The following is a 26,477-nucleotide window of genomic DNA, read 5'->3' on the forward strand; positions in this document are numbered from 1 at the left end:
CAGAATGGGAAAAGATAGTTGCAAATGACATATCAGGTAAAGGGCTAATCTTGAAAATATACAAGGAACTCACCAAACTTCACACCCATAAAACAAATAACCCAGTGAAGAAAGGACAGAAGACATGAACAGACACTTCTCCAAAGAGGACATCCAGATGGCCTACAGGCACATGAAACCATGCTCAACATCACTCATCATCAGGGAAACACAAATCAAAACCAAACGGATATACCACCTCACGCCAGTCAGAGTGGCTAAAATGAACAAATCAAGAGACTATAGATGCCGGCGAGGGTGTGGAGAGATGGGCACCCTCCTACACTGCTGGTGGGAATGTAAACTGGTGCAGCTGCTCTGGAAAACAGTGTGGAGGTTCCTCAAAAAACTATCCATAGAACTCCCTTATGACCCAGCAATAGCACTGCTAGGGATTTACCCAAGAGATACAGAAATGCTGAGGCATAGGAGCACATGTACCCCAATGTTCATAGCAGCAATGTCAACAATAGCCAAAACATGGAAAGAGCCTAAATGTCCATCACCTGATGAGTGGAACACAGGTTTTATATCTATTTTGACTAAGGTTTGCCTATACAGAATCCAATTCTCAAAAGATGAGGCAACTTCTTGGCTTTCAAAACTATCCAAGCACAGATGTCACGCAGCTAAGGGAAGGCTGAACTGAAATTTTGATTCAAAACCAGCTATCCTAGGGGCAAAGTTATTAAAATGCACTGGAGGCCCCTGCCACCCCCTAAATTCCTAATTGTCCATGTAATGGGTAAGTGAAATGGTGACATGAAGAAATTGACAGTGTGATTCCAGCACTGAGGACTGCGTTTGCATCATTGATAGCTTTATAACTGTGTTGTTTTTAATCAATTACATGTGGAGTCTATTTCAGTTCATTAATAAACTTAGTCACTTCTCATTTAATGTAATTACAGAGATAGCGTGGCATGGAAGTTGAGAGCATGCACTTTGGAATCAGAGAAACCAAACATGCTGTAGTGTTCCTCATCTTTAATATGCATGTGAGCATGTAGGTATGTATACATGCACATATGTCCCTCCCTTGGCCATACATCCTCCTCTTTTTACCATGTTATTTCATTTTGATGATCTCCTTCACTCTCTAATGAGACTCTCTAATGAGTTATTTACATATATTTATACATGTTTCCTACTTCCTTACTTCACGTTCTTTCCAGAACCACAGTTAGGCTTCTGTGCCCTCACACTGAGGTTGCTCATATTATGGAGGTCACTGTCCTCCATATTGTCACCTCTCTGTCTTTATCTTACTTGACTTTTCAACAATAATCTACACCCAAGTACCACCTTTCCTTGTTTGAAGTATTTCCCTCTTCTCTTGGCTGCTGTTAAGTCCACCTTCTCTTGGTTTCACCTTCTACCTGTCACCTCCCAGACTGACCATCTGACCTTCATATCCTGGTGTGCCCTAGGCCTCCAGCCAAGCTTGCCTTGCCTTTCTGTCTGTCTTTCTTCCATTGGGTCCTGTTCAGTGGTCTTCATTCTATCTGTACACTCACAACCCTGCCTGTCCTGGCTTTATTTCTGGACTTCTCACCCCTCTAACAGTCCACTTGCCAGAGAGTGTTGAATAGAAGTAAGCCTGGGGACCATACAGCCAGAGTACCTGACCTTAAATCTTTATTTGGCATTTATTTGCTTCAGAGATTTGGGAATTTAAGTACCTGTTTTCTCATCTACAAAATAGGGATAATGCCTCACTATATTCTTTTGAAGATTAAATGAGTTCATCTATTTAAAAAACATATACCAATTCTAAGAAGATGGTAGACTCAATAAATTACAGCAATTATGATTACCAATTGGGGCAATAGGAGAGTCTTCTCTTAGATATCAAAGTGACATCTTGAAGTTAATGTTTCTAAAATAGAACTCTAGATTCTCTTATAAAAATTCATTTCTACTCATGTCCTTGTCATATTAATTTACCTTATTTTCTTCATAAAACTTACTACTATCTGAAATATCTTTATTTTTATCTTTACCTGTTTATTGCTTGTCCCACCTCCAGCTAAGAAGCAAGGATTTAAGCTTCATGAGAACATAGCCATGCCTGTCTTGGTCCCTGCTATGATTCTACCACCTCAAACAGTGACTTTATTAACATATAGTAGGTGCTCAATACACAGCTGCTAAATGAATGGATTGATGAATGAATGAATAAGCACTCTGACTTGGATTTGTTACCTTCACCTAGCATTTACTAGCTATGGAACACTAAGAAAACATTTAAACTTTATGAGCCTTAGTTTGTTTACCTGTTAAGAAGGATAACAATGCTTCCTTACAGGATTACCGTGAATGTTGAGAACACTAAACATGCTTAGCACAGTGCCTGCCCCAGAATAAGACTTCATTATGTAGCAATGAAAAAGCGAAAATAATCATTCTTATAAACCACAGAGTAGTCATTAATACTGAGCTGAGCATACTTATAAGCTGTGCATCCTGGGGCAAGTAACTGAATCTCTCTTAGCTACAGTGCCTGCCTTTGCCAAGGGGATCCTGAAACCTATCATACTGGAACTGGAATCTAAGGAATGTGAGGCAAGTATTGCCAGAAAATAAAAAGTGTAGTATATAGCATCACAAACTTTTGAGAACTAGAAAGAACTTTCAAGAAGAAACTTTTTATTCATTTCATAAATATATTCAGATGTACAAACTTTTTTATTCATTTCATGAATATGCAGATGTGCAAACTGATGCCTGTATAACTAGGTAATTTGCCCACGATCACAGATATAGAAATAAAACTAGAACCCAGGTCCCCTAACTCCAAATGCACTAAATATGATACAGTGCCTTACCTTTTCCCAATTATTTTGGGTTGATAATTAATCTACATGAATAAATTTCTTATATGAGCTTCAGTTGAATTGCCTTTCTGTTTTCAAAAAATATTTATTAACTTATTTTAAGAGAGAGAGGGAGAGAGAGAGAGAGAATCCCAAGCAATGTGGGGCTTGTTCTCACAACTACGAGATCATGACCTGAGCCAATACCAAGAGTCAGACACAACCCACTGAGCTACCTGGCACCCCTGAATTGCTTTTCATATAAGAATATATTATAACTATTTGAAAAATATTTCTCTTACTGGAAAAATGTGAAAAGGTGTACAAATGTGAACATGCATGCCCAATATTTCTCTCTTCCTCATTTCTCCATTCATTCTTTGGTCACCTACTGTATACTCAATGCTATGCTTGATGTGGAAGGAAACAAGTAGAAGATACAGTCCATCTTCCAAGGAGTTTTGGCGCACAGACAATTATTCAGATTGGCTACTCAACAAATTCAGTGGGTTACCCTACAAATACATGTTGAACCTCTGCTCTGTACCAAACACTTTGCTAGTTTCCAGAAATGCAGTAGAGGGTTAGAGTGAGGCTAGGCTACCATAACAAAGAGAACCAAAATAATTCAGTGGTTTGAAGAAGATTGAAGTGAATTTCTTTCTCATGTAACACTTTGATGCAAGGCTCAGGCTGGTGGGTAGCTGTACTCCACTTGGTCATTTGGAGACCCAGAGTTCTTCTCCCACTTCTGCCATTCTCTGAGGCTTTGCCATCCATCCTCCAGACGGTGGACACTGGATCACAATTGATGCCAGCTGGCAAGAACAGAAAGGAAAAATTAAAGTGACATCCATCATTTGTGCCCACATCTATTTGCAGAAACTTAATCATGTGGCCACACACAACTCCAAGGGAGGCTGGGTGATGTAGAGAGCTGGGAGTCATGTGCCTGGGAGTGATCATTCCATCACTGTGGACAAGAAAAGGTGTGGAGAGACAGGTAGTTGTGTTGGCCTTTGTAAGTCAAACCCTCCCAGTATCCTCACCTTTGTATGCCCAGAATTCAGAGGGGAGACATTAAATAATCAAATCCTTATGAACTATGATAAACATCATGAAGGAAACATACGGACCCTGAGAGTATAGAATGGGGTCACTAAGCTGGTCAAATTCAGAGCATTCAGGAAGCAGGAATAGCCTAAGGAGAGGGCTGTCAGCAGATGGGGATGGGCAGTTTAGAAGGTCAGACTCTGGAAATCAGTCAGAACATTCAGGCTTTAGTCTTAGTTCTAGAACTTTTAGCTGTGTAATCTTTTTTTTATGTTTATTTTTTTTCTTTTATAGTTTATTGTCCAGTTGGTTTTCATATAACACCCAGTGATCATCCCAACAAGTGCCCTCATCCATGCACATCACTCCCCTTCCCCTCTCCCCCACCCCCATCAACCCTCAGTTTGTTCTCAGTATTTAAGAGTCTTTCATGGTTTGCCTCCCTCCCTCTCCCCAACTATTTTTTCCCCTTCTCCTCTCCTATGGTGCTTGGTTAAGTTTCTTCTGTTCCACTTATGAGTGAAAACATATGGTATCTGTCCTCCACCTGACTTATTTCACTTAGCATAACACCCTTGCGTTCCATCCACATTGCTACAAATGGCCAGGTTTCATTCTTTCTCATTGCCATAGTATTCCCTTGTATATATATATACACCACATATTCTTGATCCATTCATCAGTTGATGGACATTCAGGTTCTTTCCATGATTTGGCTATTGTTGATAGTGCTGCTATGAACATTGGGGTATATGTGCCCCTATGCATCAGCACTCCTGTACCCCTTGGGTAAATCCCTAGCAGTGCTATTGCTGGGCCATAGGGGAGTTCTATTGTTAATTTTTTTTCAGGAACCTCCACACTGTTTTCCAGAGGGGCTGCACCAGTGTACATTCCCACCAACAGTGTAGGAGGGTGCCCATTTCTCCACATCTTTGCCTAGCTGTGTCATCTTGAATGAGTTATTTAACCTCTTGTGCTTTAGTTTCCTAATTTGTAAAATAAGATTAATAATAATATAAAATATTATTATATTATCACAATATAATAATGTTACTATTATTATTGCCCATCATATTTATTATCATCATTATTATTATATCATAAGTTTCTTTGGTATGAAGATTAATTGTAAGTGCTGAGCTACAGACACATACTAAGTATAGCTAATATTCCTCACTGGTTTTGAGGGACATGCATCAGGAGGTCAGGAATTTAGTGAATAGTAATCTAGGTGAGTTACCTAGTGGTAAGTACTTAAGATTTTCTAGGCAAAAGCACAGGCATTTCTTATGCCAAGTAATCCAAGAGTTTCTATGTTTTTATATTTTAGTCTTTGGAAAAGTCCATCCTTGACTATGTGTGCCCTATATATTGAATGAGGAGAAATGTCTGACTAGTAAATCTTGGAGCTGCTGCTTCCAGAGTAGGTACAAATAATGTTCTTTGTAACTTAGACATTTATTTGGGAAGTATCAGTGTGTTGTAAATAAGAACCTCTGTCCATACACTATTTCTTTGTGCCCATTCCTTTGTGTTTTAGAAATGAACTAATCGCAGGGGATGCCTGGGTGGCTCAGTCTGTTAAATATCCAACTTTGGCTCAGGTCATGGTCTCGTGTTTTGTGAGTTCAAGCTCCACACTGGGGTCTCTGCTGTTAGTGCAGAGCCAGCTTCAGACTCTGTCCCCTTCTCTCTCTGCCCCTTCCTTTGTCTCTCTCTCAAAAATAAATAAACATTAAAAAAAGAAATTAACTGATTTCAGTTCTAAGTCCCCATGCAGTTATTCAACTGTGGTCATTTTGGGGTCTTCTCTCCCACCTGGTGCTCGATAAGTTCTGAGGTCTTAAGTAGCACCTTGAAAAAGGGAAGTCCTTTTATCCACCAATCACAGTAGACATTGATCCACTTTGTGACTTGTGTTTTTTCCATTCAGATGGTTCCCTCAGGCCGTGGGATTGTGAGCACAGAGGTTACTCTTTCTCCTCAGCCGCTGTTCCCTCTGGGATCCAGCCACCTCCTTGAAGCACAGCCAGAGAGGGATGGTGAGGAGAAGGATGTAGTCCACTGCTCACAGGAACCACAAACCTCTGCCCCTTTCTACTGTCTGAGAATTATTTTTTTTTTAGTCTGGGAGAAGCTTACTCTTTATGGTTCCCTCAGGGCCATTCTTTCTCTCCTCAAACTCTCTGGACAATAGCCTTAGAAAATGTCCTCAATGGAATGGAACTTTGAAAACAAAAGCCAGAAAAGGTCATTGTTTACATCCTTTGTTCTCTTCCTTAAAACTCCCTGAGAAAGGGAAGCAAGATCCTACTCTCTGCTTAACTGAGGGGACCACAAAAGGGAAAATTGGGGGGGGGGGTATGTGTAGAAAAATCATCTTGCTACAATGACACCTGTGTTTCTGTCCCATGGAGGGGCCATTTGTATCAGAAATTCCCCCAGAATTGCCTCTTTCAGAGATTAACTTGTCCCTCTCCCCCAAGACATCAAGGCAAAGTGCAAGACTCCAGCAGCAGAAGGCTGGACTTTTCACCTTAAATCAAGATATCTGGCATTTCTTTGGGGGTGGAGGGGTGGGAACCAGACTCTTAAAATACTGAATCTACATTTCCAAATGGCAACAGTGAGACTGAGTCTCAGCTCGCCCTTCACGGGGGGCACGTGCCCTCTGGTTTCCCACAGGACCCAGTTCCCCTCAGTCCCGAAAATCCAGACGTAGTGCCAGATGCCAGGTGTCATTGTAATTATGACTGATGTGTTTTCCAACTGTAGAATTAAGAAAATAGCTATTTTATGGACTCCTGTTCCATACAGAGAAATTAAAAATAGAGAAGTGGCATCTTTGCTTTAGGGAAAGTGGGAGTGAAGGTATTTTCTTGTGCACGTGAAAAATATTCCTACTGGGGCACCTGAGTGGCTCAGTTGGTTAAGTGTCTGATTTTGGCTCAGCTCATGATCTCACAGTTGTGAGTTCTGCGCTGACAGCTCAGAGCCTGGAGCCTGTTTCAGATTCTGTATCTCCCTCTCTCTCTGCCTCTTCCCTGTTCTTGCTCTATCTCAAAAATAAACAAACATTAAAATTTTTTTTAGAAAAGAAAACTATTCCTACTTAATACGTACATGAAGTGTGTCTAAGAGTACAACTTAACAGTAGATTTTCAAATAAAATATAATGTAAAATAAAAATTGAATCTCAGATAAATAATGAATTTTTCTTCCTTAGTGTGTGTCTCAAATATTGCATGAGACACGTTATAAAATTTTTTTTAAAAATCGTGGTTTCTCTAAAATTTCAATGTAACTGGGAATAGTGGGTTTTTTGTTTTTAAATCCAACAACCCAATTTATGAGGCCACTGGAAAACAAGTCTGTCTCCTCATTCCCTTTACCTGTTTCACTCTCTGCTATGGTTGTGTAAGGAAAGGAGAGGAAAAGGACCTAGAGAATCAGGAGCTGTCAGAGAACATTTGGCAGAATGCTAGAGAAAAACAACCTCCTTAAATGTAAATGGTGTGGACCCTATTTCTAACCTGAAGATGGACCTTGAATGAGTGCAGACAAAGAGAAGGAGGCCTCTCTTTCCGACAGGGAGCATGGTACTAATGGGAATGGGGTTTGCATGTAAACATCAGCAACCATAATAACATAAGTCCCCAGAAAAGGATCAGCAGAAAGTGGAAAATTAAAGGAAAAATACATCCGGACCAGACCAGAACAGAGTTAATTCTTTCTTCAGCCCTACCTAGCCAAGAGATTTTAGCAAATTCTTACCAAGGAGAAATTAGATATTAATAGCCTCCATGGTCACATATGATTCAGTTTGTGTTAATTGTTAGGTAACTTAGATATGGTCTCCACTTCAAAGAACATGTTTAGTCACATTCAATGAAACCTCAGTTAAAGAATTATTTTGCAGGGACTGTTTTAGATAGATTTCTGGGCTAGGTGTATCTGACTTCTACCTGAGTACTCTGGTCAAGCTTGGGTTTCCAGAGTGACTAATAATTGGGAAATGGTTTCCCTGACAGAAGTCTGATTAAGAAGTTTAATTCGTATCTTGCATATGGAGTAATAATTTGAAGATAAGAATGAGAGCATCCCTGCCATCCTGTGAACTATGGTTGAGTAGATAGAGAAGGACATATGAATACATTGTTGGAATACAATGGGATAAGACTATGATAGACGCAAGTGTGAATGCTGTAGGGGAGGGAATTCTGTCCAGGTAAGTATGAGTTCTTCTTGGAAGGTTTTCCTTAACTGGTAATACCTGAGCTGAATCTTCAAGAATAAATGAAAGTCAAATGAGAAAAGTGGAAAAGTGCATTCCAAACAGGGAGGTCATTTTGAGCAAACTCAGAAGCCAGGAGACTCCTCATGTTGCCTAGAAAGCAATTTATTACCCGGCAAGTGCCAGGGTGGGAGGGAGAAGTGAAAGACAAGACTGGAGAAACAGGTGAGAGCTGGTCACCAGGGCTTTGTGTGGCCATGCTCAGGAGCTCAAGCTTTCTTTTGTAATCGCTAGAAAGTCCCTAAAGCATTTTAAGTAGAAGTGACAAGGTCTAATGTGAACTCTAAGTCAACTGTAAGCAAAGAGCAGACAGAGCAGCTGCAGGGAGGCCACTTACGAGATTATTGAAAAAGTCAAAGTGAGAGTTGACCAGGGCTTAAACTATAGCAGCAAGAGAGAAAGGGAAGGAAGGAATAGATCTAATACATAATATGGAGATAAAACTAATAGTATGTAGCAATTGATTGAATGAGAATATGAGGAGTCTTGGACGAGATCAAAAAGTCAAGGATGACTTCCAGCTTGGATGACTGGGTGATGCCAACTAAAATAGGGAATACCAGAGGGAAGAAGATGAATCTGGCCTTGGACATGCCAAGTTTTAGATGCCTGTGGAATATCCAGATGGAGATAATACAGGAAGTGGTGCTGTTTGTAAGACCTTCAAAGTCCCAGGCACTCTTATTTCTGGAAGCCCCATCCCACATCACAGCAAACATATTAAAATTTACCCACATCCCACATTAAATTTAACTTTTGCAATAAAAAACTTGAGAGGGTTTTTGTAATTTTGATTTCTGAAATTAGTTGCAATGCATTTAATTTTTGATTGGTTATAATGTTTTCAATTGTTTACAAGTTGATCTTTTTAAAGAATAAATTGACTTTTGTAATGAAATTAACAAAATGTTATATTTTAAATGACATTTATTTGCAATGTTGTTTTCATGTTTTTGGAGTTTATTATTTGTTTATTTAGGTCTCAAGGGTGTTGATAGGCTTTTGAAAAGCTCACAGGCTCTAGCACAAAGCCCATCATGTCTGATATAAACTATCAGGTGAGCAGACAGTTGAACATATTAGTCTGATGCTGGGGAAATGTGCAGTTTTATGAGGCAAAAATATGTACATTCTAAGAGCGAATTTAATTGCCTCAAGAAAGAGAAAAGAACTGGGCAAAATAAAGGACAGGCACTGACGTCTAAGAGAAGATAAGAGGAACAAGGATTTCACAATGGAAATGGTGAAATGGTGAGAAAGTTAGGGAGACACTGAGAAGAGAGGACCAAAGGAGCAAAAACATGAAAGACATTTCAGTTGATCACTGAAGGGGTGCCACATCCAATAAACAGGGACTGAAAGTGTCTCGAGACTGGGCTAGTGACCTTAGCCGGTGTGGGGAAGCCACCAGATCTTAGAAAAACCTTTTTAAGGACAGAGAGTGGGGGCGCCTGGGTGGCTCAGTCGGTTAAGTCTCCGGCTTCGGCTCAGGTCAGATCTCATGTTTGTGGGTTCGAGCCCCGCGTCAGGCTCTGTGCTGACAGCTAGCTCAGAGCCTGGAGCCTGCTTCCAGTTCTGTGTCTCCTTCTCTCTCTGCACCTCCCCCTCTCATGCTCTGTCTATCTCTATATCAAAAATAAATAAAACATTAAAAAAAATTTAAAAAAAAGGACAGAGAGTGATAAAAAATGAGGGTTGGGAGGGTTAAGAAATGAAAGGCAGATGACAATATAGAAGTAGTAACTATGAAAATTGAGATAAAATAAGACAAAGAAAGGTAGGCCAATAGTTGGAGTGAGACATTGTCCAGGTGAGGTAGCTTTTTGTTTGTTTAGATTAGGAAAGTTCTGAGCACTCTTCTGAGCCCAAGAGAAATCTACAAGACAGGTGGAGATACTAAAGTTAATATAGAAGGGATGAAATTGGTTGAATAATGACCTGGAAGAACAAGTGAAGTGGAATAAGAACCCAGGCCCAGTGTCCCCCTTATTTGGGTGAAAGGATGTCTTATCTCCAGGGGTGACAAACAGCTTATAGACATGCTATTTGTTTGGACTTCAGTATATGTTCATTTGTACCATTATTTTTCTATTTCTGAATGTGTCTTTTCCTCCAACAGGACCGTGCAGCCCAGAAACGGGCTTATAACCCAGCCCTTCGCTTCTTTTCTATATGTGAAGTGAAAGGCTGGGTTAAGGGACAGTCCTTTTCTGGGCTCCATGGATAAAGAACATTAGAGATCATGTTTTAAAAAAGTTCTCTCTCTTGGGGCACCTGGGTGGCTCAGTTGGTTGAGGATCCAGTTCTTAATGATTTTGGCTCAGGTCATGATCCCAGGGTCATGGGGTTGAGCCCAACACTGGGATCCTCTCTAGTGTGGACCCTACTTGGGATTCTCTCTCTCTCTCTCTCTCTCTCTCTCTCTCTCTCTCTCTCTCTCTCTCTCTCTCTTCCTCCCTCCCTCCCTCCCTCCCTTCTTCCCCTGTGGCTCTCTCACCACACTTTCTCTCCTTCTCTCTCAACAAAAAAAAAAGAAAGAAAGAAAAAATTTTCTGTCTTTCATTTCTTTTTAAAGAAATTTCAAAGAATATATGTTTATGTTTTCTAAGAACATAATAGTGGAAAAGATTCTCCTGATTCCAAGCAAGAGTCCATCCAGTAATTCATGTAATTCAAAGAGGAAGACAAGAGGAGAAAGAAGTGGAAGGTCTATGACCTAAGAGATATTTAATTCCTCTTCCTAATCAGTTACATATCAATCATCTCAAAGTTTATCCAAACCCTGTTTGGCTCTATTTATTACATTCATTCATTCAACAAAAAAGTGTGTGGGCTTGGCATTGAGGCTCTAGGTTCCTAAGTGAAATGATAAATTCTGAATGAATATTAGTCAGTGTATAGTCTTGTTCTTTCTTGCCCTCAAATACTTCCAACTTCAAAGGGAGCCCTACTGCTCAACAGTTCTAGGACTTGATGAATACTTCTCTGCTGACCCTTTCTCAAGCTGTTCCTTCCCACTACAGAACACATACAAATAGAGTTCACTTTGAAAACTTGGGTTGGCTCTGGAATGGGAGTGGGTTTGGATTGGTTGTGTGGCATGAGCTGCAGAAAATGAGAAATGAGCATACTGACGTGATCTCCTATTAGTCAGAAAAATTCTAAGAAACTCTTCCCAAAGAGAGGCAGTAAGAGGATTTTTTCTCCTCTATTAGACTTATATAACTCGTAAAATAACAGGCTGCCATTTTAGAATAGTTGGTGTTGGCATGCTGTTGTGAAAATTACATGAAACTATTCTTTTTAGAAAATATTACTTCAGGTTTTAGGTTAATGCTTGATGCCAAACACAGATGAGTAGTTGGTTTACACAATTATCGCCTTTTTCTTAGAAGTAAGGGCAAAACCTCAAAACATGCCACAGCAGAAAAGCTATTTCTGTCACTGGCTAACAATTGAAGGACATCCATAAACCTTTGGAAATTAATATCCCTCAGGAAAATCTATTTGATGAAAGTCACAAGGAAGTTATTAACTAGAGTTAAGTCACTGACAAGAGATATTATTAATGATCTCATCAAAATTTCAAGTGCGTTTAACTATCACATTGCAAGCCTTATTATTGACGACTCAGAGAATATTAAATTATCCTACAGTAGTTACTTGGCTAGAGATCAAATGAAAAAAGATGAAAAGCTTAAGTTCTAGGTAATTCCATAATTCTGTAGGCTTCACACAATTATAAAGTTAGAGTCATTAGCCTTTCTGTCTCCCTCTACCCCAAATCTACTGATTGCTAATACAGTCAGTTCCTTTTAACTGTTAATTGTTCCCTGTTTCTCTTCCAAATGCTGATGCAGGCAGGATGAAAGTCTGAAAAATTCTCCAAGCTTTGGTTTTTCAAAAGCAGCTCAGAAAGCTTAGTTTATTTTCAGATTGGAAGAGACACTTTCAAGTACACTGGGTCTTTAATTGCCATGCCTCAATGACATTTTCCACAAGGGAAACAAGCATTCTCCTTCCCACTCAATTCTCTCTCTCTGAGATCTTGACCAAACTTTCAAGTTGACATCAGGTTAAGCTCCATGCTTTGCCTTTGTTAATGTCCTCCATAAATGCTAGAGTTTGACCAAGCACTGATGTTGGGTAACAACTTCTATAGAGACTGATATAGATTTTAAAAAACACACCTTTTCAGAAATGTTATACTTTGTAAGTTATTTCTAAATTGTAAATTTATCTGGCCACCTAAGATAATTCTGTCCTCACTGCAGAGCCCCTAGTTCAGCAAACTTTTAATAAATTTCTATTATTCATGCTATGCTAGGAGCTAGAGAGACAAAGATAAGTGTGAGATGATTCCTAGCATTCGAGAAGATCCAAAAATAAAAGTAGGTCATTCAAAGGTATGCAATAAGGATGATACACACAGGTTGTATGTCAGGAATTCTGGAATGTGGAGAAGAGTGGAGTACTAATTCAACATGGGAAGAATGAAGAAAAGTTCAAGGAATGCAACCTGAAGGGGATGGTATCTATGCTGAACCTTGAAGAATGGGAAGGAATTAAGAATGAAGGAAAATTGCATTCATTAGTGTCTACAATAGCCAGGTGCTTTACACATGGTTTTCCATGAAATTCTTTCAACCATCATAGGAAACAGTATTGGGTTCTCCAATTTATAGATGAGGAAACTGAGATTCAAACAGAGGCTGCAAATGGCCAACTTGAGATTCCAGGCTTACATTCATAACCACTGTGGTCTGTGTCTTTGATGTAACCCCTTGTTCTTGCTCCCTAGGTCCACCATTCTGATCTCTGAAGAACTTTTAGACAATCCCTCTACAAACACAAACTTGGCAATTCATTTGCTATAGTTTGTTTTAGCAACTATTCTGTGGGCCACTGTGGATGGCTACAGAACATCAAGTGTTCTCTGAGACAGAAGTCTCTGTAGGCTCAGGCAACTCTCTCTTCCATAATGTATGGCATTCAACCTATGGACCACATTTTTTGGCACTTTATAAAATCATGCCTTCCTTGCTAATTGGTCCATTCATTTGTAAAAATACAATAATTTTTGTATTTTTGGTCAGAGAATTCTTTCAGAGATGGTCCATCCTTGATAGAAAAATGTCTTGAGGGGCAATCTTGGGATAGGAGCATCTCTGTGGGGCACAGGTGTTAGCTGATGTCAGAATTTCAAAGAAGAGAGATTCACAAATTCAGCTAAGGCAAAGAAAAATTTGTTATTTCTGAGATTGTGGAGGAGGAAGCAGAGGGAAAAGTGAAGAAGAGTGTAAGAGAAACGGGCAAGAGAAACATATGGTGCGATGTGACTTTTTGGTGACCCTCAACTTTCCAGTTAAATCTCTTGTCACACTAAATGCTCGTTGAGGTTATTGGGCTTCTTGAGAACAAAAGGAAAGAAGCCACTTCTGTATGCAGAAGCCCAAGCAGAAGGGGTCCCAAAAGATAAGCTGTAGTTCCCAAAGAGCCAGCCAAGAAGTCAAATGTATTTGAGTTCTAGAGGTGTGTATTTTGATCCGTCACAGTCTTTTCTTACTGTTGTTGTTTTTAACCAGAATGAATTTTATGTCATAAAATTTAGCAAATTTCTTTGTTAAAAACCCAGACTTTCATCTTTTCTTGAAAAAGAGTAAAATTGTGTGGTAGCTCTGGGCCCATAGTCTCATAAGGAAATGATAGATGGAAATTGGGTTTCCTTGTTATTGGGGCACACTCTCCAGTTTGCCACAATCCTCACTACTCCATACTACCCCATGTAACTGATTGAACCTAATTAATTCCCTTCATTTACATTATATATCTGGCCCCAAAAGGCTTTTGAGTTTGCAACCCAAAGTTATAAGGCTGAGAAACTATCACAGATCTCTTGGTGGTGGGAATTGTGATAGCAGGCAATTTCTTGTTGAAGAGAAGGGTTAAACAATTAAGATTTGTTTCTGCAACTATGGAAGGAGAACAAGAACTATAAATTATTAATTATTAAGTAATTAATTTAAATATATTGAATCTTTGAATCCTCCAAAATCCTGGTAAGAAAATATCACAATTATCTATATTTTACAAATAAAGAAAGTAAAACACAAAAAAGTTAAGTATCTTGGGCAAATTCAGACTTCTACAGATGAGAACTGGGATGTGAATCTGGAACTCCAAGAATGCTAAGGAGTCCATTCTTTTCTCTGTATTAACCTTTTACCAGGTTGTAAGATCCCCTGTTTTTTGTGTTCTCCCACACTGCTTCAAGTAATTGCCTGCGAAATAGACAGTGGTAACCTTTATTGAGGCAGCAAATTGTGCAGAATGTTTTGGCCACGCTCAAATCCTGTTGGTTCTGAGTCAATTGGTGTCAGAGAATTGGCAAAATCTGAACCCTCTCCAGAAACTCTTTCCTTTTTATCTGCTTATGGGCCTCTGTCCGTGTTTTTCCATAATATAACAGACTTGGAATAAGTCTGGGCATAATGGTGGGCAGAGGGAAGTTGTGGAGCTTGGGATGAGCTTAGGGAGGCATGGCCAGGGGGGACCAGCTTTTGAAAGTTATGTAGCTTTGAAAACAATAACTGAAGAATAGGGGTGGAAGTGGAAGAAAGAAAAAGAGAGAGTGCAGAGAGAGGAAAGACTTGGTTAGAATAGGGACAGCATAAAGAAAAGAGAGAAGCAGGAAATAGAAAAAGGAGGAGAAAGACAAGTATGTACAAGTAACTGAGGGAGATAACTGCCCCTGCAAACAACAGAAAAGCTTCCACTGGAGAGGAGAAAGAGCTTGTAAGAAAGAGAGAGAGAGGGGGAGGGAGAAAAAAAGAGAGAGAGACCATTTCACCACTGATCTCAGACCATCTCTCCCCACATCTTCACATCATGGTGCTATGTAAATCCTTTCATTGCCTCATTCATCATACCCAACCTCCAAAGGTATTCTGTCCCTCTTTCTAGCCCAAGACTGGATAGATCTTTTCTTCTTTGCCTTTTTGTCACAAGAGACAAGTATGAATTATTTTTAAAGAACTCTGTTAGGAACCAAGGGGGAAATGGATACATACAAAAGCATGGCAAACGGTTAAACATACCACCACTATGCTCTAAAGTTAAGACAGCTAAATCTGATCTGCAAGTTGCCTGAGCCAACCTGAATTCTATCTTGCATTTAATCAATTGATATTTTCTAAGTGCCTATTATGTTCAAAACATTGTTCTAGATGCTGGGTATAAGTCAATGCGTAAGGCAGGGAAGTTCCTACTGAGACTCCTCTCTTCTGTCATCTTTTGGCCAGACATCCCATATGACTAACTTGGTGTATTTCTTTCTGTCTGTATCTGCTTAGAGTATTTTGTTTGTAAGTGACTGAAACCCAATTTAAATCAGCTTGAGCAAAATTGGGAATTTATTGGCTCATATAACTACAGATTTCCCTCCACTATCTGAAAGCAGAGTGTCCCTATGAAAGAAAGCATGTGTAAGCCTTAGTAGCATAAAGTGAAGAGTATCCCCATTTTCCAAAAGTTTGGGTAATGCCACTTTGCTATTATGAAAGATTTTCATCAGTACAGTAATGGATATTTTTATAAATCCTCTTTGGGTTTTTTTCAATTAGTGAAAAGAGGTACTAATGCAGGTCTTCATAAAAGCAAATTGGTGGGGCAGAGCACCTGGGTGGCTCAGTCGGTTAAGCAACCAACTCTCAGTCTTGGTTCAGGTCATGATCTCACAGTTTGTGAGTTCAAACCCTGCATGGAGTTCCATGCTTTAAGTGCAAAGCCTGCTTAGGATTCTCTCTCCCTTTATTTCTCTAGCCTCCCCCACTTGTACTTTCTCTCTCTCTCAAAATAAATAAATAAGCATAAAAAATTTTAAAGCAAAATAGCATAATGTGAACTTTGAGAAAATAGGGGATACTTATGTTAGCTTCAGGTATGGCTAGATCCAACATTCCAATGCTTTTCTGAAGGAGTCCTCCTTTGCCCTAAATCCTGGGCACCTCTTTTTGGCTTTATTTTCACATGGGCATTCTTCATATGTTGGTAAGCTGGTTTCTGGCAGCCCTAAGGTTACTGTGTCCATATAGTGCTACTCTCCAAGAGAAACAGAAAGCATCTTTATTGACAACACCAATAAAAGTCCAGTAGAGATCTCTGCTTTCTCTGGCTTGGGTCATGTCACCATACTTGAACAAATTTCAGTCCCATACTATCCTAACTCAAATATACAGTGGCAGTCACAAACATGAAGCCACAAATGGCAATCAACTCACAACATATATCTTTAATCCTTTCTCTTCTCAATTAATTTAAGTATCAGACATTTTTGAACACATTTGGAAATCAAAGGGACGAGAGTGTATTCTTGAACAAGACTAGCTTGAAGGACCCACCCCATGAAGAACAGGCTCACTGACCCAGTTCCAATTTCATCCTGTCAATGTTTAAAGGTCTCCTTGGCTAACACCAATGTGTCTTCTTCACTTTTGACAGCATAATAGTTTGCTTACAGCAGGCATCCCAAAAATATTAGCTGAATTTCCCTGGTGAATGGAGGAGAGAAAAGAGGAGGAAGCGGAGGGAGGGAAAAGGAGAAGAGAGGAGGACAAAGGTAGTAGGAAGAAGTTGGGAAGAAGAACGGAAGGAAAGAAAAGAAAAAGGGAGTACAATACATACATACAGTGTTCAGAGCCCACGCCTGTAAGTACAACATCTTGATGTTCAAATCCCACACTGCCATTACTTGAGAACATGGGCAAGATATCAAAACCCGTAAGTCTTACTTTCATCATAATAGAATAGGCACCAAGCATATCTTCCTCACTGGAGTCTTTTGAAAATGACATGCAGTGATGGTTGTAATGTTCTTTAGCCCAGTTCCTGGTACATGACATTCACTTAATGATAACCTCTTACATTACCGTTCTTTTATGCCCATTGTTACTGCTGGTGTGGGGTTATAGGGAGGGGCAAAGTGAGGACCACCAGAATCTCAGATGCCTCTCAGAGGTCATGAACAGCTCTCTGAAGAGGTTCAAAATGTGTTCTGGAAAAAAAATAAAGTCTGCAACCAAAAAACCCAGACCATTTCTAGAACCCAATCCAAATCAAACCTTCTTGAAGGTCATAACGTGTTCTGAGGTTTCATTCCACTATTTTTCACTTATACAGTCCACAGCGCTGCCAGGGCTGAGCTAGGATTTGAGTTCAACAAAGCCAAATACCACAAGAGGAAAAAAAGCCCAAGCCCTTTGCCCTGAATGTATTTCCAGGCCAATGGAGAACTGAAAGCCCTGAAAAGCTCTAGACAGCCAGCGACCCCAGTAGCCACCTCTTTCAAGTAGCTTCAGAGCATCATTCTGATGGCCTTGGGGTGCTGACAGCAGCCTCCAGCTTCCTGTTACGTCCATGGCCATGGAAGCAGAAAGGGCTCATGGTAGTCCCTGTGCTCCAGCAACCTAACCACAAGCTTGGTGAGAAGGGAAGGCTGCCAGAAGTGGGATAAATTGACTGGTTTTTCCAGAAAGTATCTTTTCTCCAGCAGGGCCAATGTAGAATGTAGTCACAGAGCTGATCCATGCCCACTTCTTTATGGGAAAGAATTTCCCAGTACTCAGTATACTACATGTTCAATCATTAGCTTCTTGCAAAAGTAACTGTATGGAGGGGCCAATGTAATGGGTTCATTGAAGAAACTGAGTAAGACAACTGCTTATATAAAGGGGGGATGGGAAGGACAGGAGAGTAAAGGTGGGGGGGAACCTGGATGGAGGGAGAGAGATTGAGAGAGAGAAAGATCATCTGTTGAGGTGAAACAGAATACTGTGTGCTGTCTTATAACACCTTGTACTTTACAGTGACTCCCATGGATTTTGCTGGAACTGTGCAGAGTAGTTGTGGGAAGAATGAGTTCTAGAAAATGGACTTTTTGCACTTAAGATGAGAGGAAGGATAAATGAATTGAGGGACAGAAATCTCTTACTAGACGGGTAATAGCCATCAATTAAGGCAATGTTTAGGTCACTGATAAAATGTGTGTGTGTGTGTGTGTGTGTGTGTGTGTGTGTGTGTTTAGGAGAAAGAGAGAGTCTGAGAATGATAGGTTATTTTTTGAGAGCCTAAGATTTTTCTTATATAGTCAGCACTATAACTTGGCCTGTTTAATTCCCCAGAGACACAAAAAAAATCTCAATTCAAATTTCAACTACCACTTACTGGCTGTGTGACTTTGAGAAAGCAATTTCACCTCACTTTTCTTATCTGGAAAATGGACATAAACTAAAACCTCTTGATAAGGATTAAATCGGATCCCATGTAAACTGCATGCTGCTGGGAACATCATACTTATTTAATAGATAACTGTAATAATAAAAGTGTCATTAACAATATTGTAACTTCCTGAGACCCCTCTTTGCTTCTAGCATCAGGTTTTTACACAGTAATGTTAAGTAATATTCATTGATTCAATCAGAGGAAGGACTTACCCGTGAATTGGACCACAAAAAGCAAAATGAATCATTCAATAAATATTTATGGAGGACCGAATTTGTATAGGAAATCTCAAAAGGATCTAACTCCAGCTATTATCCATATTACCAGTTATTATGCATAAAGACCTAGCACAGTGCTTATCACATAATGAACTCTCCATAAATGCAATTTTCCTCCCATCATCCTGTTTACCAAAGTGTTATTTCAACCCTCAATGTCTTATTCCAGGTTCCTAGTCCTCTTCTCTTCCATAAGCAAATGACTTGCTAATACTTCTTAGAGAGTATTATGAAATTTCTCAGTCTTCTAGCCCACCCCACAAGTACAAATATACCCATCTCTCTAAACATTCTTATCTTCCTCCTTCTTCTTTTGTCCTCCCATCTGTCATTTGTTTACCCCTGCCTTTGGTCTACTCTGGCATCTATATCCATCCATTGTGCCCTTTTCCTCATAAATCTTGAGTCTCTCTCTCTCTCTCCCTTCAGATTCTTGCAACCGGGAGAATTAACTCACTTTTTAAAAATGCAAGTAAATGGGCCAACAATATACCCCCTCATTACCCTCCATTTTTCTATGTAGTTCTTGCTCTATCCCTCTCCCTCCCTTCCCAGGCAAGTTCTTGGAAATCTAGGCCACCCCTTGCTGATTTCGCTTCCTCCTCTCCTCACCCACAGCAGTCTGGCTCCCAGCCACCTCTCCACTCGCCCTGTTCTTGTCAAGGTCACACTGACCTCTGTATTTACAGATCCAATAGTAGCTCCACATGCCTCACCTTACTTGACCTTCCTAATGCATTTGGCACTAGGAGACTCTTCCCAACGCCCAACTGTCTCTTCTGTTCAGTTGATCTAGGAGCACTTCAAAATCAGTGTCAAAATTGAACTTTGCCTTTCTCTCCAAACCAAACTATCCTCTTCTATTTCTTATTCTTGCTAATGGCAGTGGCATTCATCAGCTCACCCAAACCAGAAACTCGGAAGTCATCCTCAGTTTTTCTTTCTAATTTTTTCCATATTCAGTTTCTCACTGAATCCTATTAGTTGTATTCCCTTAGCTTTGGGACTCATCTGTGTCACTTTTTTTCTACTATTGATGCCTTTTCTCAGCATATTAAAACACTCATTTGAATTATTTCAATAGTCTCCTAAGTGGTAGAAGCATCTCTAGCCACTTCTAACACCAAATAGTCTGCCATAGTGTAGATGGCAATAGAGCATAGTGGTTAAGGGGACAGACAACCTCTCTTCAAATTTAGCAGCTGTGAGATATTGAGCAAGAGATTTATCATTTCTATGACTCAGTTTCCTCTATTCTAAAATGTGGATAATAATGAACCTTCCTTTTAGGGTTGTTGTGATATCAATGACATTAAAGTACTTAGGATAGTGCCTGGGAAACAATAAAGGTTCATTAGGGATTAGTTAGGTAGTAGTAGTAGTAGTAGTAGTAGTAGTAGTAGTAGTAGTAGTAGTATTTACTACTGTCAGAGTAAACTTTTTAAAAACTAAAATTAATTAAAACACTCCCTCGCTTTAAAATACATTGATTCAGGGCACCTGGGCAGCTCAGTCAGTTGTCTGACTCTTGATTTCAGCTCAGGTCATGACCTCACGGTCATGAGACTGAGCCCCACATCAGGCTCTGGGCTGAGAGTGGAGCCTGCTTGGGATTCTCTCTCTGCCTCTCTCTCTCACACACACAAAATAAATAAACATTTTAAAAATATATTAAAATAAAATGATTCTACAACATGGTAGACAAGATGCTCTGTGTTATATTCCCTACCTGTCCTTCATTTTCATCTCTCATGTTTTATGCTCCAATCTTACAGTGCAAACCACACTCTTAAATTCCTGAAACTCTGCATATGATTTACCTGTACCTGGTATGCTCTAACCTTTCTTATATACTATGAAAACGCCTATTCATCCTCAAACCCCCTATATTGACCATGCAATCTGGTTATTTTCTACCCCCTTTAAATAGAAAAAAATCACTGATTTCTATACAATACTTCTATATCATACATTTATATATGTGTAAATACATACACATTATGCTATGTTGCATTTGTGTATTTGCATGTCTGTCTCTCTTAGAAAAAAGTTCTTAAGGAGAGAAACTATCTTACTTATCTCAAGGTACACAGACCTGACCTACAATAGGCCCTTACATCATTAATATGTCATATTTCTGTGTGCCTCATAATTTATAAAATGATATTTATCACAGATAATCTCCAAAGATTGCCATCCCCACTTTCTTTCTTGTCGCATGTGCATGCTGCTGCATTTCTCAGGAGTTGGGAACTTTTTCCTCTCCTCTTGAATTTAAACCAGCTTTGTCTCTGCTTTGACCAAAAGCAGTTGTGGAAGTAAAGTTTTTGAACTTTCAAGCCTAGGTTCTAGAATAACTAGCAGCTCCTGCTTTCCCTCCTTCAAAAACCAGCCACCATATCAGAAGTCCAATCACTATGAGGACACCATGATACAAGGAGGCAAGTCTATGGACAACCACAGGAAGCTATCTCCTTCCCAATTCCATTATCATGACCATCCAGGGCAAAAGCCCAGCCATATTTCAGATCCAATCTTCTCTACCCTTTAGCCAGATTGAGCAATGCTGCTGATTTACCTGGGATTTCTATGATTTTAGCACTGGAACCCCTTCAGTCCCAGGCAAACCGGGACACTTGATCTCCCTTACTTCTGGATTCCTACCACTGTTAATATGTTCTCCTGGATCTCTGAAGTGAGCCATTCAGCTATTGCCTCAGATGTTTCTGGGTTGGACAAGGACCTTTATTACCTTCAGGACCAATTTTCTCATAGGCTAAAGAATCACTCTTTATTCTAGTCCCCATCTCCAATCATGCCCATCCACATGGTCTGGTGGAGTTTGCCAGAGGTTATACAATAAACTCAACTAATACAATGAAGTTGTATTCCAAAGCTACATTACAGAAACTCCCTCTAATTGTTCAATTCCCAGTGAAATGAATTCCCAAAAGTTAAACCCCAAACAGAGTCCCTTTTTAAAGGCCAAAGTACAAAAAGCTAAATACATAAAATAAAAATTCCTCTCTTCTCCAATTGCTTCTCTGCTCAGTCTCAGCAAGATGACAGTTGGGTTCATTCAGGATCTCCTGCATTATTTTCCCCAAGAACTGATAGAAATCCTCTACCTCCAAAGGTGTACATCTTCAGAGCTGCCACTACCACCCCCAAATAAAACCTCCATGAGCAAATCTGAACACTACCACTCTGATTGCGTAGCACCATGGCCTCCTCAGCACCCATCACATAGATAATTTAGACCTACAGTGTAGTTGTTAGCCACAAAACACGAGAGACATGGTGTTATCTAGGATCCCAGGGTCGAGAGAAAAAAATAAATTGACCAAGGCAGGAAATTGAAAAGTAGTTTAAATCCAACCTAAGGAGAGATGAAAGGAATTGCAATTATCACAAGGGTCTTGCCTTAGTTTGTGACTCTCTGATTCAAATGTCCAGGCAAGATGATTCTACTCATTTTCTGTCCTTGGAAATCCATAAAATTTCTCCTTACATTTGAACTAGTTTGAACTATATTTGAACTGTGAATTTCTGTTCTTCAGAGCCAGAGAACCTTGACTGAAATACTATTTTTAAGAAATGACTTATTAGGAAAGGTACTTTTCCCTACACCAAAAATCCCATTCATTCTGCTCCCTGAATTATCATCTTACACAGATCGAAGAAGCTATCAATAAAGCACACATTAAATACAATGTGAAAATTAGTTCTGAGAACTTAACTGGGTAGATAAGAGGCATGAGCAGAATATGTTAAATTTTAATGACTAAATTGCACTTCTACTCATTTATCAACTTTTAAAAATATTAATGCTGTAGAATCTATAACAGCATTTCTATTTTAAGGGGAAGCTTCCATAGACATGCATCATAGAATGATTTAAGATTTATGGAATTCCAGAATGCTTAGAAATATAACTGCACAGATATATAGCCCTTATTATAGTTCCTCAACCTCAAACATGTGAAGTAGATGAATTTACAACAGATGGATCCAAGGACATTAGGTGTCTTTTTAAAAATAAAATAAAACTGTAGATGCTTCAAGGATATGCCAGGGAGTGAAGAGAAAATCTTCACATTCAAGTGGGGGTAGGAAAGTCGAATCATATAACCACCAACCTTGTCCCCAAAATCACTATCACCATAAACATCTTTCACTAAGAACAATTGCCACTACTGTGTTAGCCATAGGAGGTTGAGGGTGTGCTTCTTCCTTGTTTCACTTTCTGGTCCAAGTATGGACACATGAGCCTTCCCTTCATAGTCTGTACTACAGCTTGAGACCACACTGGAATGTTTAAACAAGACTTTTCTAAAGGCTCAGGAATAACAAAAGGAAAGAAAATGCAGATGTAAGCTGAAGTCCTTTCTATGCCTTTGTTCTAGAAGAAATTCTTTTAAACCGACTGCTACACCCCTTCCTTCATCACCAATTACCATGGTCTGGGAAGGTCCAGAAGCTTGTCAGGACCCTACAGCCTCAGGTTCCTTCTGCCCTGAGTATCTTGTTCACAGACGCTCCTTCTGCCTTTACACTGAATTGAACAAAACCTAGAAATCAGCATCTATTCACATTCCCAAGAAAGCACTACACACATGGGCACACTCACAGGTACAGTCAATATAGCACCAAACAATCCAGAATCCAGACTCCTAACGATTCTATATAGGAGCCCAGGGGAAGTGGGGACCTAGATCACATACACTAAACTGATTAAAAGCCCCTTCTTGACCAATTGTTATCCAGAAGTCCCCTACCCACGTTGGGGCCAGCAGGCGTCTCTGTCTTCCTCTTCTCCTTAGCAATGCCCAGTCTCCACCCATCTCTTATCTCTTTTTCCTTGTTGTGGCCTCTGTCTTCCACCCCCTCAGGAGCCATATAAGCTGTTTCCTTATCCTAGCAGTTTAGGAACCATCCTCTGCTATTTATTGGAATCTCTCCCTCCAGCCCTAAAAATTTATCAAAGAACCCTTTCCACATAGATACAGTGCATTTCTAAGAGTAATTCTGCTGAATCCCCCTTTCTCTGTCTCTGTGATAAACCTGGAGAGTAATATAAAATTACAGAATCTATGTTGCAAATATCACCTGCCTTCAATGGTTATAGACCTGATTTTATCCAAGCTTCAGACCTGCCTTGATGTGGGGAACATCATATGTAAATCACCACCATCAAGCAGCACAAGTTCCTTGACAAGGAACCCAAGGGACCTCAACCAGGACAAACACACATAGAGCATTATTTTTAGTTTCTAGTTTTCTGTCTAAGGTTCCATCTATTATTCATTTGATTGACACAGGAAATCTTGCCTTTCTGAGAAAACCATACCTTCTCAAGTGAGCATGACTTTACCAAGTAAACTAATGGTCACCTGATAGTGGCAGCATCAGGGACAGCTTGGTGACAGGTGACTGGGCAGTCACACAATGTCTCACCCTCACAATGACCCCAGGCTTGTTTTAATGTTCTGTAGGCACTACCTTAAAATTCTCAAATGTCTCATTAAGGTGCCCTGCTCCACATTTTCATTCTGGGCCCCTCCAGAATTGGTAGCTACCTCTGACCAATACTTATAGAAGAGGTACACACACAGAGAGAACAGTGGGCGGGTCTTTTTCCTACAATAGTCTTAAAAAGAGTGGCAGCAATGATTTTACTATCACTACATACAAAGCTTTTTCATCAGGTGAGAAAACAGAATCCCAGAGACAGAAAGTAATTGGCCTCAAGTCTCACAGCTCATTGGTGGGAGGGACATTGCTTTGTACAACTCCAGAGGACACCAACCTTATCATCTTAGAGCTGCAGAAATCACTATCCACTTGATTTTTTATGTGAAGAGTGGTCCCTAGAGATGTGTCACACAAGACTCAGAACCAGTTCTCCAAACCAGAATACTCTACCTAGCACCACCTATCTCCTGAGCACATCCTGCCTTCGAAAGCTTTTGTTCTCTCCTGTGCCCACTAGGAACACGCACTTGGATAGAGAAAAGGCAACATTTTAAAAGGACATCTCTAGAAACAGGTGCCAGAGAATTGGGGAAGATTCTAAATGGTGACGGAAATCAGAAATTCATCAAGAAAAGGAGGCTCAGGGAACATTTTTTGTTGTTGTTGTAAATTAAATCTCATAATGCTGACAGGAAGATGAAAACACTAGAAAGGCAAAGCTGGAGTGGGTGGCTGACAGCTGTAGGCAGCTGGAGTGAAGAGAAAGAATAAGGAGACCATTAATGTGCAGCAGAGGGAAAAGGACCTGGAAATAATGAACGTAAAACCCTACTGAGGAGCGAGGTGACACAATTAGAGACACATGATGGGCCAGTAACACAGTTACTTAGTGGCCTTTATTCTCAGCTGAAGGAGTTTTAATTTGCCACTAAGAATTTTGATGTGCTAACATGTACTGCCCAAGGAAAGGAACACACTGTTCAGATCTCAAGGTCATTTGAGCCTGGTTTTGAGGCTTCTCCAAATAGGCCATATCTGAGTGTACCTCTGGCAGTAGGTTTGATTGAGGCAAGACTTGCCTCAGAGAATAGTTCTCTTGTATTCATGTGCAGTGATTACCCAGCCTCTGTGAATGTCTCTGGTGTTTAAGAATTCTCTTTCTGTTGGGAGATTAAAAGAAAATTTTAAAAACTTACAAACTACAATCCAGATTAAAGCTCAGCGCCAGGGGGGTAGTATCAGATGGGAAATATGAATATAGTGAAAAAGCATCTGAACATTTGGAGTAAATTTGAAAACAGAACCATCTGTTAAATAATCAGATCCAGTAGACTCCATACTTTGTAACACCAGCTGCTGTCAAATAGGAGATTACGAAACCTTGTAATAAATGGTCCACTAAGCCTGTTTTCTAGTTTCAGAGTTAACATGGGGCAGAGCTACAAGGCTGTAGAGATGAAACTCTGGAGTCCAGGTGTGTGTCTTTCGATTTGGTCATCCATTGTGGATGCAGAAGGGACCTCAAGCCTGGTGTGTGAGATTAGAAGAGGCACATAAGAAACAAATTCCATAGCAACCCAGCTCCATCTTTAGTGTAAATTCTGATTTTCTATCCCATCTCCCCTAATATGTCTCTAGTCATCTTCCATTTTCTGCCCCTCCATGGCCCAGCATCATGGGATAATCTCAGAAATGACATGGGAAGAGAAATGTCAGTCAGGTTGGAAATGGCTATGAGGATCAACGTTTGAGCACTTTTCTCAGTTCTTCTGGCTTTGCTCACAGAAATGAAGGGGAATTTCAGAGCAGAGGAGCAGTCAACAATAATCTCAATGAAAAGGCCAGAAGGAAAGAAGCTGGGACATTCTTCCCACTGCTACACAAGTTTTCCTATTGCCTTGGTCCATTCCCAGTTCCCAAAGCTCTTGTTCTGAGTAGGCCTTGCTCACTTTGATGACTGAACAATTCTGGGTGTGGCTGGATAAACGCTCCTGGTTGATTGCAGTCTCACAGAAGAACATACACTTAATGAGAATCTGGAGCAAAGAGCTTGATGCAAGAGCTTCCTTGTATCTGGTTAAAACCTGAACATCTTTCTCAGGTCTTCACTCTCTCATTACCCATGTTTAAGCCATTAGCAAGACTTTTTGCTTCTGTCCTCAAAACACGTCCCAAACTTCTCTCCACTCCCTTGTCACCTTTGGCTGTCCCCTGACTGGTCTTGCCCTGTCACACTTGCCC

General features: G+C 40.0%; 1 protein-coding gene across 1 annotated transcript in view; it reads right to left on the reverse strand.

Annotated features, from left to right (window-relative positions):
- Window positions 1-3,032: 3,032 nt before the first annotated feature.
- The window catches only part of LOC115305087, an 82,436-nt gene continuing 58,991 nt past the window's right edge, over window positions 3,033-26,477 (reverse strand). The window contains exon 5 of the mRNA XM_029955431.1: window positions 3,033-3,673. Within this exon, the coding sequence (XP_029811291.1) occupies window positions 3,456-3,673 (218 nt within the window). The 3' untranslated portion in view covers window positions 3,033-3,455. The remainder of the gene's footprint in view (window positions 3,674-26,477) is intronic.

This window comes from Suricata suricatta, chromosome 10 (genome assembly GCF_006229205.1).
Source record: "Suricata suricatta isolate VVHF042 chromosome 10, meerkat_22Aug2017_6uvM2_HiC, whole genome shotgun sequence".
Classification (NCBI taxonomy): Eukaryota; Metazoa; Chordata; class Mammalia; order Carnivora; family Herpestidae; genus Suricata; species Suricata suricatta.